The sequence below is a fragment of the Vulpes lagopus genome, chromosome 16 (genome assembly GCF_018345385.1).
Source record: "Vulpes lagopus strain Blue_001 chromosome 16, ASM1834538v1, whole genome shotgun sequence".
Lineage (NCBI taxonomy): Eukaryota > Metazoa > Chordata > Mammalia > Carnivora > Canidae > Vulpes > Vulpes lagopus.
Genome location: NC_054839.1, coordinates 15,257,945 through 15,275,449, shown reverse-complemented (window position 1 = coordinate 15,275,449; position 17,505 = coordinate 15,257,945). Strand labels below are relative to the sequence as shown.

Sequence of the window (17,505 nt, the reverse complement as noted above, 5' to 3'; positions counted from 1 at the left end):
CCCTCTAGTATGATCTGAGCAAAGGTACCAAACATAACAACTGTTCTTTTTTTTTTTAAGATTTTTTTTTAATTTTTAAGTAATCTCTATGCCCAATGTGGGGCTCGAGCTCACAACCTTGAGATCAAGGGTCCCATGTTCCACAACTGAGCTAGCCAGGTGCCCCTCAAATGTACCAAGTGTTCTGGACACACATTTGGGGCCAAAGCTCCCATTCTCAAAGATGCGACTTTTGCTGACTTGCTCTGTCTTCTTTATGTCTTGTGCTCCTTCAGGACTCTCAGAAGGAGGGGTGTCTGGGCACAATAAAGTAATTTCTAGATCCACTAGCCATCATGCCATTCTAACACCACCTCTCAAGGCAACAACCCTACCAATACTATGAGGACCTCTTGGCTTAATACTCACATATTCTAATGCCGAATTCTTGGAAGTCAATTCTTTAAACTCTTTCATAAACATTTCCTTGACTTTTTCCATTTCACTAACTAGTTTCTCCTTTTCTTCTTCTTTCCATCTATCAAATAGCTTCAGAAATTCTTCCTCTTTTGTTTTCTGCATTTCATATTCCTGAAATTATTTTAATGCATGGGTTTAAAAGTTCTCATATGAAGCAAACATGCAAAATTTTAAATAAATGGACACAGTTTTGCCTTCCAATGTGGCAGCTAGTATTTCTTCTATCAGTCAGGTTTGCAATCGCACTTCATATCATTCATGGCAATGCCCACAGTCATTTTTTCAAACCCAAAACAGCACACAGCATCCTTTTGTCCTTAACATTTCTTAAAATACAAACACAGAGGCCCAAAGTCTCAAGAGTTCTATGATCTATAAACCTGTATAGTAGATGTGCAATAATATGTAAAATGTAAACATACTTTAAAAGAAAATGTCTATTGAACAGTAGAACCATTCGCAATATTGTATCACTTTGGATAGAGTAGCCCCACCACACCCCTCAAAAACACAAATTTATATTTATACAAGCTAAATTCAAGGTCTAGTCAATCAGCTTTGATTTCTCAATAACCTTCACTTTTTGGTTTTTTTACCTAACTGGAGTAGGTAAATAAACTCAATCTGACAAACATACAGAACACTGCACCCAACGACACCAGAACACACATTCTTGTTAAACGCACATGAAAGATTCACCAGGATAGACCATATGTTTGGTCATAAAAGATTCTCTATAAATTTTAAAAGACTGAAATCATGCTAAGTGTATTCCCAACCACAATGGAATGAAGCCAGAAATCAATAACAGAAGAAAAACTGGAAAATTCATGAATACATGAAAATTAAGCAATGTACTCTTAAACAACCAAGGGGCTAAAGAAAAGGTCACTAAGGAAGTTAGAAAATACTTGGAGGTGAATGAAAATTAAAACACAACATACCAGGAAAAAAAAAAAAAAAAAGGAAAGCCAAAGCAGTGGTCATAGGGAAATTTATAGCTGTAAATCCTACACTAAAACAAAAACAAAAACAAAACTCAAGAGACAAAGATTATCTTAAAGAAGCCAATCATCAAGACGATATAGGAATTGCAAATATTTATGTGTCCAAATCGCAGCACCCAAATTTATAAAGTATATACTAATAAAACAAAAAGGAGATATAGATAAAGACAGCAACACAGTAATAGTAGGGGACTTTAATACTCTACCCTCAATGATGTATAGGTCATCCAGACACAAACAGGATTTGGACAACACTATATACCAAATGGACCCAACAGACATATACTATCCAACAGCAGCAGAATGCACATTCTTCTCAGTGCACATGGAACATTCTCCCAGACAGATTATACATTAGGGTCACAAAACAAATCTTTCTAAATTCAAGAAGACTGAAATTATATCAAGTATCTTTTCTGACCACATTGTATAAAACTCAGTAGAAATCAGTAATAGGAGGAAAACTGGAAAATTTGCAAATGCATAAAAACTAAACAGTACACTCCTGATCGATGGATCAAAGAAGGAATCAAAAGGGAAGTAAAAAATAACTCTGGATTAATGAAAATGGAAACATATATACCAAATTGTATGGGATGCGGTAAAAGCAGTTCAAAGAGGAAAGTTTATAGCTAAAAATGCCAACATTAGGAAAAAAGGAAAGATCTTAAATAAACAATCTAACTTTATACCTCAAGATCTAGAAAAAAAAAGAACTAAGCTCAAAGTTAGCAGGATGAAGGAAATATAAAGATTAGAGCAGAAAGGGGATCCCTGGGTGCTTCAGTGGTTTGGCGCCTGCCTCTGGCCCAGGGCGTGATCTTGGAGTCCTGGGATCAGGTCCCACATCAGGCTCCCTGCATGGAGCCTGCTTCTCCCTCTGCCTGTGTCTCTGCCTCTCTCTCTGTGTCTCTCATGAATAAATAAAATCTTTAAAAAAAAAAAAAAGATTAGAGCAGAAAAATAAAAATAGAGAACAGAAAAACAATGGAAAAGGTGAACAAAACTAAGAGTTGGGTTTTTTTAAAAAAGATAAACAAAATTGACGAACTTTTAGTAGACCACCCAAAAATGGAAAAAGGACTCAAATAAATTATAAACGAAAAGAGGACACATTACAACTGATACTACAGAATTACAAGGATCATTAATAGCCTACTGTGCACAATTATATGCCAATAAACTGGACACTCTCAAAGAAATGGATAAATTCCTAGAAACATGTAACCTACCAAGACTGAATCATGGAAACAACAGAAAGTCTGAACAGACCAATAATGAATAAGGGCACTGAAGCACCAATCAAACACCTCCCAATAAAGAAAAGTCCAAGACCAGATGGCTTCACTGGTGAATTCCATCAAACATTTCAAAGGAATTCATACCAGTCCTTCCCATCACACCACCCTTTCAGAACTCAGTAGCCTACCTTAGAGAACCTGACAGCATGGGCGTGCTGTGCAGCCTCCAGCTGAGACTTGGTGAGCTGCAGCTGTTCCTTCAGCATGTCAATCTCACTCTGGAGCTTATCAGTCTGTGCCTTCTTCTTATACTCTGTTGCAACAGAAATATGTTATTAAAATACCACCTCCTCTGAAACCTAACTAAAAATTTACAGGGTACAGTCTTATTGATAGGACAAAAACAAAGGAAAGTGCTCTGACTTGGGATATTATTACTTTTTCAGGCCACACAAGCCAATTACTTGCAGCCCTTCATGTTATAGGGTGCTGAATTACTTGTAGCAGATTCTTTCAGCCACTGTGTTGGATTATCCTTCAGAGACAGTGCGAGAGCCCATTCAGGGAACAATAAGGATGACAAGGAATAATCCCGGGCTCCTCTTGGAGATGCCAGTCTCAATGAGAGAAGGGAAGCAAGTTTCTGCTGCAGGTACCACCATACTGGAAATTTCTATGGTCACCAACCTTCTGGCTCCCACCACACTCTCCTGAGAACCCCATCAGTGCTAAGACAAGCAGAGGCTGGCAATCAAAATGCAAACTGGGGCCATAAGCTGTCCATAGGGCCAAAACGAGGTACCAAAAGGTTGTAAAAAGGAAGCAACAAGTGAAAGAGAAGGTACTTATGTACATGTACTTACATGAAGATGTGCACATGACTGAATGGATATACATGTGTCTGTGAGTGTAGACATGAAAGGTATGGAAACCAAAGTAGAAAGTCAGAATCTCAAAGATGACCTGAAGAAATAATACTCATTTCAGAGTCTGAAATACTCTCTGAAACGAGTATGAGATAGAATAAGATACTGAAACAGAAGAGAAAGAAGGTCAGTTTCACACTGAAGAATGGTAGGTTAATTAAAATATTTAATCTTCCCAATTTCTCCAACATACTGCTAAATTGTATAATGGTCCATGATTTACAAATGGAATTTTCGGCCGTTCGTACTGTTTATACAAAGCTTTAGCTGTTTCCTAAATAAATCTGTTTGTCTGAAATAGGCAGGGATGGAAGCAGACTGGCCCAAAAAGGAGGCTAAAGCAAGCTAGGAGCACACTTGTTGAGATGCTAAAAGCATTTAAATCATAATGAGAATTTCTGTGGGTTACTGTTCTGTAGGCAATCTGCAGAAAGCTTTGATCTCAGAAGACCTGGCCTTTTTTGTTTGTTTACATTAAGAACATTTACATAACAAGAAACCTGGTTCCTGGAGAAGCACTGAACCCCTGCCTTCTCTTAATTTTCCCCTCTATACATGGTTAATTCACATCAGCACCCAAATACATCTTCCTATCTCCCACATCAAAGGAAACAAAAATTTTGCCTTGGTCCCACATTTCCCTCCAGACAATGCCTCGTGTCTCTGCTGCCCTTCTCCACAAATGGTACTTAAGTAAATATGTACAATGTGACCCCTTGCTCACCTGGTTCTCAGCTTAGCTCACTCCCTTTGGGCTTTTGTTCCCACCAACCCACAGAAGCGGTCATGTCAAGGTCAGCAGCAGCCATCGTGACAGCAAGAATCAATTCTTGGTCCTCATCTTACTCTGTGCCTCAGGAACATTCAGGAAAGTGGATACTGCCTGCCTTCCGGAAACACTTGTTTCCCTTGTTTTCCATGCCAACACACTCCCCAGGTCTCCCTTCTGCCTCCATGACTATTTCTCACTGCCCTTGGCTGCTCCTTGGGAGAGCCGCAGGGCTGGCTCTCTGCCGTCTTCCCCTCTCTAGGTGAGCTCATCCAGCCCAGCTCTGCTAAGGACTTCTGGGTTTAGATCTCCAGCCCGGGCCTCTACCTTGACCTCCAGATCCCCTGCACCTCCACTTGGATGGTGACAGTATCGGGACTCAAGTTTACCCTGACCAAAACAAACCCTCTGCCCCTAGGTCCCCATCTCAGGAGCTATCACTGCCATTCACCCAAACGTGTAATACAAAAAACCCAGGATTGGCTTTCTATATCTCCTTGCTCTCGTGCAGACTCACACCTCTGCGAGCTCCATGTGCCATGCGTCCTGTCCATCCTCACTTCTCTAGTCTTCCCTGGTACCGTCTCCATCCCACTGCCATGTCACTCACCTGGGCTACTCTGGCAGCCTCCCTCATTCTTCCACCTGCTTCCACCACTGCCGCCGCACTCTCCACCAGCAGCACTCTCCACCATATTCCCAGCCTTTGAAGGTCCCAGGTGACCCGACCCCCTCCCCTCCAAAGCCCTGTACACTACTGCTTTGCACACTATTGCCTTGTTCATTCTACTCCACTAACCTTCTGTGCGTTCCTCAAACACACCGTGCTGCCCACCCCCACCAAACAATCAGAGCTTCCCCTGCCTGGGATATTCACTTCCCAGACTTTCCCCACGCTGGGACCTCCACGTCATTCCCATTTCTGATCCAACAGCATTTCCTCAGTGAAGCCTTTGCTGACTACCTCCAGCCCATTCTTCCTATTTTATTTTCTTTGTGGCCTCTGCCAGCATTTGAAAAGAACTACTCATTTGTTTGTTGAGGTGCGTCTCCTCCGCCCCTCCTAGCAGATCGTAAGACTCCAGAGGGCAGGACTTGGTCTAGTTCGCTTGCACTCAAATCCCCCGGCCTGGTGCTGTGCATGGCACCTAGTAGGGGCTCAGTATTTATTTAATGAATGAACAAAAACTATGAGACTTTCTTTTAAAAGGGTCGAGAGATGCACTGGACTATGTCTTACTGAAAGGAGAAAAAGGTACCAAAGGGAAGACAGCTCTTTGAAGTTGAGCCCATGACTTACCGAGGTGAGAATCTTCAGGGTGGCGCCTCAGGATGTGACTTTGTAGAAAAGCTTGGTTCATAAAGGCCTTGTCACAAAAATGGCACTGGAAAGGAGACAGCAACAAATCCAAGTGTCTATAATGAGTCTGTAATGAGTCCTTCCACCTAAGTTTAATTTTTTAAAAAGATTTTTATTTATTTATTTATTTGAGGAAGAGTGAGCATGAGCAGGGGGGAAGGAAAAAGGGAGAGGGAGAAACAGTCTCCCCTCTGAGCAGGGAGCACGTTGCAGGGCTTGGTCCCAGGACCCTGGGATCATGGTCTGAGCTGAAGGCAAATGCTTAACCACCTGAGCCACCCAGGTGCCCCTCACCTAAGTTCAATTAAAATTGGGATACCTAAGGCACCACCTCCTCTTGGGAATTCTTCCCCCAAAGATACCATCCTACCAGGGAATACTAAAAACAGGACTAAAAAGACTACTATAAACCAGGGTGTTCTCCCCAAACTGAGCACAAGGCAGTGAAAACCATCTCTTGACACCTAAAGTAGCCCATTCCGGTGCCTGCAGGAACCCTGATGCTGTTCCCGTTAGACAGACGGTTCCCAGCCTGTCACCAACTTGTCTGGGACACTCCAGCCACATCAGTCTTCTTTCTGTCGCACAAGCAGGCCAATTTCAGCCTCTACATCAGCTCATGCCCCACCTGGATCTTTCTCAGACTTTCCCCCCTTGGCTCCTGCCTGACATTCAGGAGTTGCTCAGCGAGCATCTTCCACACTGGGGAGGAATGGCATGTTCTCCACAAGACCTTCACGGGTGGTCTTCCTGCCAGTCACTGTCCCGGCACACTGCCTTATTTTCAACATTGCACATCTCACCAGTTACTATTTCCACATTTATATACTTCACTTGTTCACCATCTCCTGCCCAATGCCTCCTGGTTCCAGAATGTCATATTCCTGACAGCATGGGCTCTTGCCTATCTTATTCAGAGCATTTGCCCTAGAGTCCAGCATTAATAAATGACCACATGCTTAGAAATGTTTAGCCTCCTAAAATGAATTTCACTGAAAAAATAATCAGTCTTACCAATATCTCCATTTTCCACTTTAATACTGATTCAAATTTTAAGCAAAAATTCAACTTGCTTCATCTATACCTTTGTCCCTGGATCACGCTGAATTAAACCCTGGATGTTATGTATTTTCATTTGTTAGTATATTTTCATTTGTTACAATCTATCTCTAAAAGGACTTACTTTGAACACAATCCTAATATTATTACTCCACCTTTTAAAATGTGAAAATTGCTTAATAACAACACATTAAAAATATTATTTGTTTCCAATATTTCACACACTGTCTTAGAAAAAATTTTTAGTTTGTTTGGAGTCAGGATCCAAATAAGCCCAAATCCTGCAACTGCTCATCATGTCTCTCAACTCTTTTTAGATCTATAGATTGCCCTGCATCTCTCTTTTTCCTTGCTATTCATTTGCCGAAGAAACTGACCATGTGTCCTGCAGTTTCACCCAGTTTGGATTTGGTGGTTTCATTTCCATTGTGCTATTAACGTGTTCTACTCATGCACAACATTGCCTTACTTTGAATCAGTATACCTACATCACAAGATCAGGTTGTCTTTCCCAGAAAACCAACAGTATGGCATATATCTTGGCATTGCATCTCAGGGAATCTTTGACCTATCTTTCCAGCCTTCTCTGCTGCTTGATGACTGTTGGGTTTCCTTATGGTACATAATGGACTGCCCACGTGACTCAGGTGTCAGTGTGGAGCTATGCACAGCACTGGAGAAAAGAAAGGATGAAGAAACCTAGAATATGTGACTTTTAATTTCTAAAAATGGAAAATAGATATTTTAACTATTTGAGTAATACACAAAAGCTATGAGCTCAGGGTAAGAAGGTGTTCCCACTCCATAAAGAATAACCTGACATTTTGACTGCATCAAGATGAAAAACATCTGGGGTGACTCAGTGGTTTAGTCAGTTAAGTGTTTGCCTTCAGCTCTAAGCATAATCTTGGGGTCCTGGGATAGAGCTCCAGATCAGGCTCCCTGCTTAACGGGGAGCCTGCTTCTCCCTCTCCCCCTCTGCCCCAACTCTGGCTCGTGTGCACTCTCTGCACTCTCTCATTCTCTCTCTCAAATAAATAGAATCTTTAAAAATAAAAATTAAAGATGCAAAACTTCTATTTGACAAAAACACCAAAATAAAATTAAAAGACTTCATTCCCAGATATGCAGGTAAGAAGCTTGAAAATTGCCACTCCATCCTTACAATAAGTAAAAAGCTTAAGAGACTAAAAAATCAACAACTCTTCTTGGATCCATAGGAGAGGAGAAGACACAGGGCAAACCAAGCTTGTAGAAACAGACATTGCTCTGGAAGTCTTTGCTAATGTATTACAGCAAGAAAAAGAAGTAACAAATATACAGACTGAGAAGGAAGACACAAAATTTTCCTTGTTTGTAGATGATACTAATGTCTACATAGAAAATAGAACTGACAACAAAAACCCTCTGGTACTAATATCGTTGTACAGCAAAATTGCAGGATATAAGGTTTATATACTATAAAGTCAACTGTTTTCCTATATTCTGGTAATGAAAAAGTGGAATTTGAAATTCAAAACACACCACCATTTACATTAGTACCCCCAAAAACGAGTTCTTAGGTATGAATCCAACAAAATATGTACAAGATCTATATAGGAATGCCTCGGTGGCTCGGTGGTTGAGCATCTGCCTTTGGCTCAGGATAGATCCTGGTCCAGAATCAAGTCCCGCATCAGGCTCCCCTCAAGGAGCCTGCTTCTTCCTCTGCCTATGTCTCTGCCTCTCTTTCTATGTCTCTCGTGAATAAAATAAATAAAATCTAAAAAAAAAAAAGATCTATATGAAGAAAGCTTCAAAGTTCTGAAGAACAAATCAAGAAGAACTAAGTAAGTGACTACCCATGTTAATGGATATGAGGACTCAATATTGTCAAGATGTCAATTCTCCCTAACTTGATCTATGGATTCAATGCAATCCCAATCCAAATCCCAGCCAGTGATTCGTGAATAGCAACCAACCGATTCTAAAGTTTGTTAAAAGACCCAGAATAGCTCACATGGTATTGAAGGAGACAGGCAAAATTGGAGGACTGATGCTTCTCAATTTTAAGACTCACTACATAGGGGATCCCTGGGTGGCGCAGCGGTTTGGCGCCTGCCTTTGGCCCAGGGCGCGATCCTGGAGACCCGGGATCGAATCCCACATCAGGCTCCCGGTGCATGGAGCCTGCTTCTCTCTCTGCCTGTGTCTCTGCCTCTCTCTCTCTCTCTCTCTGTGTCTGTCATGAATCAATCAATCGATCAATCTTTAAAAAAAAAAAAAAAAAAAAGAACAGACAGAAACACTGGAGCAGAAGACAGAGCCCAGAAACAAGCCCATATAAATATCATCACCTGAATTTTGACAAAGAAGCAAAAACAATACAACGAAACAAAGATAGTTTCTTCAACTATGTCCAGCCCTGGAACAACTGGACATCCACATGCAAAAAAGAACGCCCATACAGACTTCATATCCTTCACAAAATCTAACTCAAAATGGATCAAAGACCTAAATGTAAAATATAAGTGGATCACAGACCTATAAAACTCCTAAAAAATTACATAGAAGAAAACCTTGATGGCCGTAGTAATGCCTTTTTAGATACAACACGAAAGGCACATTCCATGAAATAAATAATTGATAAGCAGGACTTCATTAAAATTCAGAACTTCTGCAAAAGACAATGTGAAGAAAACGAGAAAACACTCACAGACTGGGAGAAAACGTGCAAAACACATGACTGATAAAGAGCTGTTATCTAAAATATATAAAGAACTCTTAAAACTCAACTAAAAGAAAACAAACAACTAAAACACAGATGTTCTTCAGTAGGTGAACAAATAAACTGTGGTCCATCTAGACAATGGGATATTATTCAACACTTAAAAGAAAGAAGCTATCAAGTCAGGAAAAGACATGGAAAAACATTAAATGCATATTACTAAAGAAAATAAATCAATCTGAAAAGCCTACATCCTGAGTGATTCCAACGATATGACATTCTGGAAAAAGCAAAATGACAGACAGTAAAAACAGTGGTTGCCAGAGGTTGGATGGGGATGCAGAGAATGAATTAGGTCATAGCATTATCAGATGCATATTTTATTTAACTTTTTAAAAGATTTTATTTATTTATTCATGAGAGACACAGAGAGAGGCAGAGGCAGAGACACAGGCAGAGGTAGACGCAGGCTCCATGCAGGGAGCCCAATGCGGGACTCGGGACTCGATCCTGGGACTCCAGTTTCACGCCCTGAGCCAAAGGCAGACGCTCAACCACTAAGCCACCCAAGGCGTCCCTCAGATGCATATTTTAATCTATGTCTCTCTAACTGCAAAATGCATGCTTTTTCTTCCCCCAACACTCATCTCCAGTTCTGAGACACCAAAAAACTGCAACCAGGGTCAGAAATTCACTGACAGATTCCAAAATCTGCCCATGGTGCTAAAGCATAGAGAGGAATCTAAGTCTTCCAGCTATGAAAACAAAAGGTCGTCTTGGAATGAGTCTAAGTTCTGTTATGATCCACTGGTGTTTTTAAATTTTTAATTAAAATAAATAATTGGAGGGATGCCTGGGTGGCTCAGTGTCTGCCTTCGGCTTAGGGCGTGTTCCCAGAGTCCCAGGATCCAGTCTCATACCAGGCTCCCTGCAGAAAGGCTGCCTCTCCCTCTGCCTGTGTCTCTGCCTCTCTCTCCATGTCTTTCATAAATAAATACAATCTTTAAAAAATATATAAAAAATAATTTGATAGCCAAATCTTTGGTACAGATTTGCCTTTACACATAGCCACAATATTTCCTCAGCTGTTGGAGGTCTCCATTTAAACACAAATTCATGGGATGCCTGGGTGGCTGAGTCGGTTAAGCATCTGCCTTCGACTCAGGGCATGATCCCGAAGGTCCTGGGATTGAGCTCCACATCAGGCTCCCTGCTTAGTGGGAGCCTGCTTTGCCCTCTCCCTCTGCCCCTCTTCCCTGCTTGTGCTTGCTCTCTCTCTATCCCATGCTCTCTCTCAAATAGATACAATCTTTAAAGAAAAAAAAACACAAACTGATGACTGTAGGCTAAAGTCAAGTAGCTATTTCAACAAAACCAAGGGTCTTCCTGTAAATTTTATGATAGGCCGAATATCCCTAAACACAGGAACCTGAAGTTGAAATAATCGTAACAACTTGGAATCCCAGCTAGCTTATGCATCAACTTTTCTTAGCAGCAGTCTTGACTTCCCGTGTCTGAATCACTGATTCTTACAGCATCAGCACTGCAACCACTATTTAGCTCCTAGGAAAGGTGTGAGGATTCACATACATCACAGGTAGTCACAGCTCACTACCAAGAAACCACTGTGGAAATCAACATGCACGCATCAGATGCTGTTGGCTGACTTCCTTATGCCACACATGCATTATCTCATAGAATTTCCAGAATAGTCCTAGAAGTTACCTACTACTAATGTTCTCATTTTCCAGATGAGGAAACAGAGGTCTAGGCGTTAAGTGACTTGCATAGTAGAACAGTTAGGATTCAAACCCATGCAGTCTAACTCTGGAATTGTCTCCCTAAAGGGCTCACACTGCTCAGAGACTCCACGAAGACATAATGGCAAGCCACCAAAGACAGCAGAGTGTGTCTACACTCGGCTAAATAGGAAAAAGTGGTCTGGTCACTTCTATCTTTTCACGGTCACACCTAGGCACACTATACACCTGGTCATTCAGAGTCTGCTGAGTGGGCAAGTTGGCAGGTATCACTCATTTCATAAAATCGAGCCATTATCTTTATTCAAACACATCATTCATACTTGAAAATCTTTACAACAGCTATTTCTATGGTAACCAAAAGAATGAAAAAATGTTCATAAACATAAAATTTCTGTATGTTTTGGTTTTAATATTTTACCGATTACCACCAATGCTAAACTTTAAAAAAAAAAAAGATTTTATTTATTCATTCGTGAGAAACACAGAGAGAGAGGCAGACATAGACAGAGGGAGAAGCAGGCTCCTCTAAAGAGCCAGATGCGGAACTCCACCCCCGGACAGGGACCACGTCCTAAGCCAAAGGCAGATGCTCAACCGCTGAGCCACCCAGGCATCCCTAAACTATTTTTTTTTTTTGAAGATTCATTTATTTATTTTAGAGAGAGAGAGAGAAAGAGAGAGAGCCAGAGAGCACATTGGGGAGGGATAGAGGGAGAGAGAGAATCTCAAGCAGACTCCTTGCTGAGCCTGGAGCCTGATGTAGGGCTCAATTTCACAAACCCGCAAGATCATGACCCAAGTGGAAACCAAGAGTCAGATGCTCAACCGACTGGGCCATCCAGGCTCCCCAAGCTAAACAATTTTTAATGTCTAAGTAGAACCCATTCTACTCATTGTATAATAAATATATTTATAAAAAGGCCTATCAGCACTATTTTTAAGTACATAGTTTCTAAATGGCACTTATGAAACAAATAGGCAATGAGCAACATCATGTGTCATTTGAGGATTATACCTCAGGGTTGTATACCCAAGGCTGACCACTAAGCCTTTCTGACAGTATTCTCTGCCAACTGTTCATCTATCTTAAGTTCATTTTTCCCATGGCTCCTGCTGCTGAGTCGGTCCTTAAGCACTATGAACCACCCCATTATCTGTGCATAAGCCCAGTCCTCTGCAATCACTCATACCACTAGTACCTAAGTCCACTGAAGCTTTTTTTTTTTTTTTTTTTAATAAACTTTACTTCTACTGTGGAGCTCGAAGTCACAACCCTAAGTTCATGCTCTACTGACTGAACCAGCCAGGCATCCCATTCCCTGAGGTCTTTTAACTCTTCTTTGACCAAAGGGACTACAATATAAGGGAATAAAATCAATCTCATCAGCCTGTTGTATACTTTGATATCTTTATCCAACATTGTTGATATCCTTTGCGATTCCTCCACCTAATTGATAAAAAAAAAAAAAATAAGTACACTGATTTCTGTTATACCCAAAAATTACAGTATTTATCTTGAGCTCAATGTCTAACCCATAGTAGTGATTAAGAGCAGAAAAGCAAGAGGTTTTACTTCTTTAAATACTGTTGTTTTACTAATAAAATATATTTTAAATACAACCTGTTCAATTAAAACACACTGTTGGGGGCAGCCCAGGTGGCTTAGTGGTTTAGCACCGCCTTTGGCCCAGGGTGTAATCTTGGGGACGCTGGATCGAGGCCCATGTCGGGCTCCCTGCAGGGAGCCTGCTTCTCCCTCTGCCTGTGTCTCTGCCTCTCTCTCTCTCTTTCTGTGTCTCTCATGAATAAATAAACAAAATCTTAAAAAACACACACACACACACACACACTGTTGTTCTTTATCACTAATATCATTAGTCAGTGTTTTTGTAGTCAGGAGATACACACATTGAAATAGTCAGGAGCTGGAAACTCACTGTTGAATGGTTCAAAAAATAATAGTCTGTACATAGAGACTGAGTAAATAAAGCAACTGTGGTAAATGTTAATAACTGGAGAATCTGGGTGAAGGGTTTATGAAGTTCTTTGTGCTATTCTTACAACTTTTCTGTAAGTCTGAAAATATTTTGAAATAAAACCCCCACAAATTTAGTCATACCAGATCATGGGGGGAGGGGCAGACCTCAACAGCAATTTGTTCATGGTTTATTTCTCATATATCAATTAGGACGCAGTTTCTTAAACAACCTGCATGTAGATGGCTTTAAAACAACACTGCGGAGGTTGTTTCATTATTAATCCTGCGGTCGTCTATGGAAGGTAATGAACCATGTCACTTGTTGGTTACAATTACTGCTCCGCTTAACTACTGAGAAATGGGGTGGGAGGAAGCAGTGATCTAGCAAAGGGATTCTCAACAGCCTGGCCGGTGGGGATGGAGAGTTTCACTGGATTGTGAATCGGGATCACAGGGCAGTGTCCCACCTGGTAGTAGCTGGCTTTGGCCTCCATCATCAGCTGCTGGGTGGAGATCATCTTCTTCCTGCGTTTACACTCTTCCTTGAGTAACTTAATCTCCCCAGCCTGCTTGGTGAGGAGCGCCCTGCTCTGCTCACCCTCCTCCAGGCTCAGGCGCAGGCGCTCCTCCAGGTGGTGCAGCTGCGAGGTGAGGAACTCCTGCGAGTGCAGCAGGTACTCGATGGTGAGCTGCGCCAGGCGGATGAGCTTCAGCAGCACCGGGTCCACCCCCGACTGGCAGTGAGGGCACTTCTCGTCCTCCAGCTTGCAGAAGGTGATGTTCATGATGTTCTCCTGCAGCGTCAGCACGTCCACGGCCCCGGCCACCTTGTCCACGTCGATGGCGCTCAGCCGCCGCCAGTCCACGCTCTCCAGCCGAGGCCGGAACTGGAAGAAGGGCAGGGGGCCCGACGCCGCGCGGTGGGGGGCACAGGCCATCGCCGCGGCGGCTGCGGGGGCGTGGGGGCCCTCGGGGCAGCCGGCCAGCGGGTAGTAGACGAGCTTCTGGAAGGGCTGCGGGGAGTGGACAGCGTGGGGTGGGGAGGGGCCGCTGCGGCGGGGGCTGGCGAGGGGAGCCCCCCCCCGCCCCGCGCCCCCCGCCCCCCGCCCCCCGCCCCCCGGGCAGCCCGACCTCCCTGCCCTTACCATGCGTGGGAGAAAATCCGCCGCGCCGCGGGCCTCCGAGGAGGGGGCGGGCCGGGCCGCCGCCGCCCCACCCCTCGGGAGCGGGACAAGGCCGGGTCTCGGGCGCCGGCGGCCTAGCGGCTGGGCGGCCCGGCCGTTGCTATGGCAGCGCCGCTGCGGGGGCCGGGAGCGGAGGGCGCGCCTGCCCCGAGCGGTCAGCGTGCGCCCAGGGCCCTGCGGGACCAGAGAAGGCCCGTGGGCGAGCGCGTCCTCCGGAGAGGGCACCCCCGGGCCGCTCCCCTCCCTGGCCCTGGGGCTGACGCTCCCCGATGCCCCCGCGGCCTTGGGGAACCCCAACCCCGGGGCACTTCTGCTCCCAGCTGCCAGCCTCTGGTTATTCACTCCTGTCCCCTTCGGCGTGGAGATCAGAAGTGCCTATTGATCCTCATCTTTTACGCGCAACTTAAAAAACGTTAAGCAGCAAAGCTATGTAAAATTAGATGAGATGTGGGGGAATTAACTGGCTGCAAAAGAACAAGAAGAACACTCTTGCAGTAGAACAGAAATATGCTGTATTTTGATTGTACATTTTGTTTGTTTGTTTGTTTATTGTGTATTTTGATTGTTGATTACCTGGGTATACACACTGTCAAAAATGTATCGAATTGTACCTCGAAAATTAAGGGTGCATTTGTAGATTATGCGTCAACAAAATTGGTTAAAATATTACGTTTGTGGAGTAGCTAACTATGTTTGATGGCAGGCTCTCTGAATTTTTTTTCTCTCTCTCTCTCTCTCTCTGAATTTCTTACATCCAACACACTTTTTTTAGATGCTTTCTTCCTCTGAGTTGCCTACCTAAATATAAGATACTGATAGAAGCACAAATCAAGCAACTTCCCTAGATATTAGTACTTCACCTGTCTTTCCGAAAGGATACATTTTCAAAATGTGAACTTAAAAAAAAAAAAAATTTAAATGGAGGAGAACTTTAAACATCAGCTTTGTACCATTAAGCTTTAGCAGGCCCTGTTATTTACCTTACAAGCTTGTGTGGCAGCTGCATTGCTATCTGGAGAGGCTAAAATATCTCTAGCAGCAACTTGCGGATCACAGGCCTTTCATTCTTGGGCGTTTTTTGGGTGCCCGTAGCTACCACAGAGATCAGTGAGCTGAAGAAAAGCCACGCATTCCTCAATCCACCGGGGAGTCCCTGCTTGGAACAACCCTCAGGAATTTTGTTTTCTTTCCTAACAGCCATATATGTGAATAGAAGAAAGGAAAATACAATTCAGAGTAACTTAAAGCAAAGTTGTAATATCAAATATTTTTAGCACTTTCCAGATACCGTGGACTGGAAATAAACCCATATATAAACATCCAGGAAATGGAGCATGCACTTCATATGACTTCATATAAACTGTACATCCAAATGGCTTGTAATGGGCCTTTGGGGGAAAAAAAAGGACCATTAACGGTTCACTGCAGCTGGCATAAAGACTTACAGACCTCGGTTCAAAGCTTGATTCTTCCATTTACTCGCTGCCCGACCTAGGACAGGTTATGTGCGCCGCGTGCCTGGCTTCCCAACCTGTCTGGAGGACGAGAGGATACCGACCTGGCAGGTGTGCGGACGGTGGGCTCCATCCACTGGGCTGCAGGGCAGCGGGAACAGGGCCGGGCTCCGCTTGCTCGCCGTGGTGCGTGTCCTCAGCACCTAGCAAAGGACAGGCAGAGAGGGCTGAGACTCTGCCAAGGGGACACGTGGATAGAGAATGATTGAATGGACCGGGCCCGAGTGTCAGCTCCCAGGCCGCATCCCTCCTGGTTTCTGCGCCTCTGGCGGGTTCGGGGGCTGCCCCGGAGCTGTGGCCCAGGCCCGGGGGCCCGCGGCGGTCGGAGGAGGCGCCGGCGGGGCTGGCTGGGGGGGCCGCCGCCACCGGGGCGCACCGGGCCGCGCTGCCGGCCCTCCGTGCCCGCGCTCGGATCTCGGCCCCAAGAAGGCCGGAACAGGAAAGGGGGCGCACGTCTTCGCGGCCCCGCCGCCCCCCATCCCCGGGCTGGGCTGCAGCGCGGCGCCTCGGGCCGCGGGCTGGCTGCGGGGACAAAGGCCGGGCTCCCGCGCTCCCGCGCTCCCGGCGCGGCCCCGGCCTCGGCTCACCCCAGCTGCGCGCTCCAGGGCGGGTGCCGGACGCTGCGGGCGGGCGCACGGGGGCGGCGCTGGGGACCAGACCCCAGAAGCGCTGCTGGCTCGAGGCGGGGCCCACGGAGGCCGCGGCGCGGCGGGGCGGGAGGCGGCGGGCGGGCTCCTTCTTCCAGGGCGCAGCGTGCAGCCTGCCTGGTTTGGGCACGTCGTGGCGCGGCGGGCTGGCGCCGTTCGGGCCCTCCCAGACTCCCGGCCGGGGCTCCTCGGGTCCCCCACCCCCCTCCCGCCCCCTCCCCTCTGCGGCCTCCCTCCGGCCGCTCCTCTCCGCGTCCCGGCTGCTCTGGCAGCTGGGCGGGACCGTGCGCGTCTACACCGCAGCGCTAAAATGCGCTCGGCCAATCCGGCTGTGGGCGCGGACACGTGGTGCCGGGGAGCGCTCTGTTGCTGGCGGGGCACGATCTCCCCGGGAAGGCTTTTCAAAGAGAAACCAGATTCTCTCCAGCCCTGCGGCTGGCCCGGCCTTCAGCTGGCCAATTTACTATGTAGGTGCTTGGCGTGAGATCTCCCCCAAGAAGAGATGCATTTTAATCGCTGAAGTCTGCAGATGCAAGATGCAAGGAACCTCCAACAGGCCATCTAACGCAGCTCGGCTTTCCACTCGACTGACGTGGGAAACGGGATTCGGCACTCTTCAAGCAAGCCCACGAGGATTAGACCCATCTAAATTTCCGCATCTCTTCCGGTTATGTCCACTTTAGGACGCAAAGCAAGGCTCTCTGCTGGTGGAAAGTTTGGCAGTGGGAGAGGAGATGTAGGACAAGAGTAGTGTGACTGTATTTTTAACCTGAAATTGGAACACTTGGTCTGACAATTGGGCAAAATTCGGTATTTTAAAATGAGTAATCCAGAAAGTATGCATATAGCATTCTTACAACCATGAGATCGATCCAGATGGAGGAATCTGAG

At 45.1% G+C, this 17,505-nt stretch overlaps 1 protein-coding gene across 4 annotated transcripts in view; it reads right to left on the bottom strand.

Moving 5' to 3' along the window:
* DZIP1 (DAZ interacting zinc finger protein 1) overlaps positions 1 to 17,047 on the bottom strand; it is a 54,316-nt gene extending 37,269 nt beyond the window's left edge. For 3 of the 4 annotated variants that reach the window (XM_041731100.1, XM_041731101.1, XM_041731102.1), the window contains exons 1-7: positions 16,555 to 17,047; positions 16,012 to 16,110; positions 14,415 to 14,627; positions 13,737 to 14,282; positions 5,703 to 5,787; positions 2,896 to 3,020; positions 409 to 570 (exon numbers count right to left, since the gene is read on the bottom strand). In XM_041731100.1, coding sequence (XP_041587034.1) covers positions 409 to 570; positions 2,896 to 3,020; positions 5,703 to 5,787; positions 13,737 to 14,282; positions 14,415 to 14,417 — 921 coding nt within the window. In that variant the 5' untranslated portion in view covers positions 14,418 to 14,627; positions 16,012 to 16,110; positions 16,555 to 17,047. Of the gene's footprint in view, positions 1 to 408; positions 571 to 2,895; positions 3,021 to 5,702; positions 5,788 to 13,736; positions 14,283 to 14,414; positions 14,628 to 15,433; positions 15,644 to 16,011; positions 16,111 to 16,554 lie in introns of all 4 variants that reach the window. The other variant, XM_041731103.1, reaches the window with a different exon arrangement.
* Positions 17,048 to 17,505: the final 458 nt, after the last annotated feature.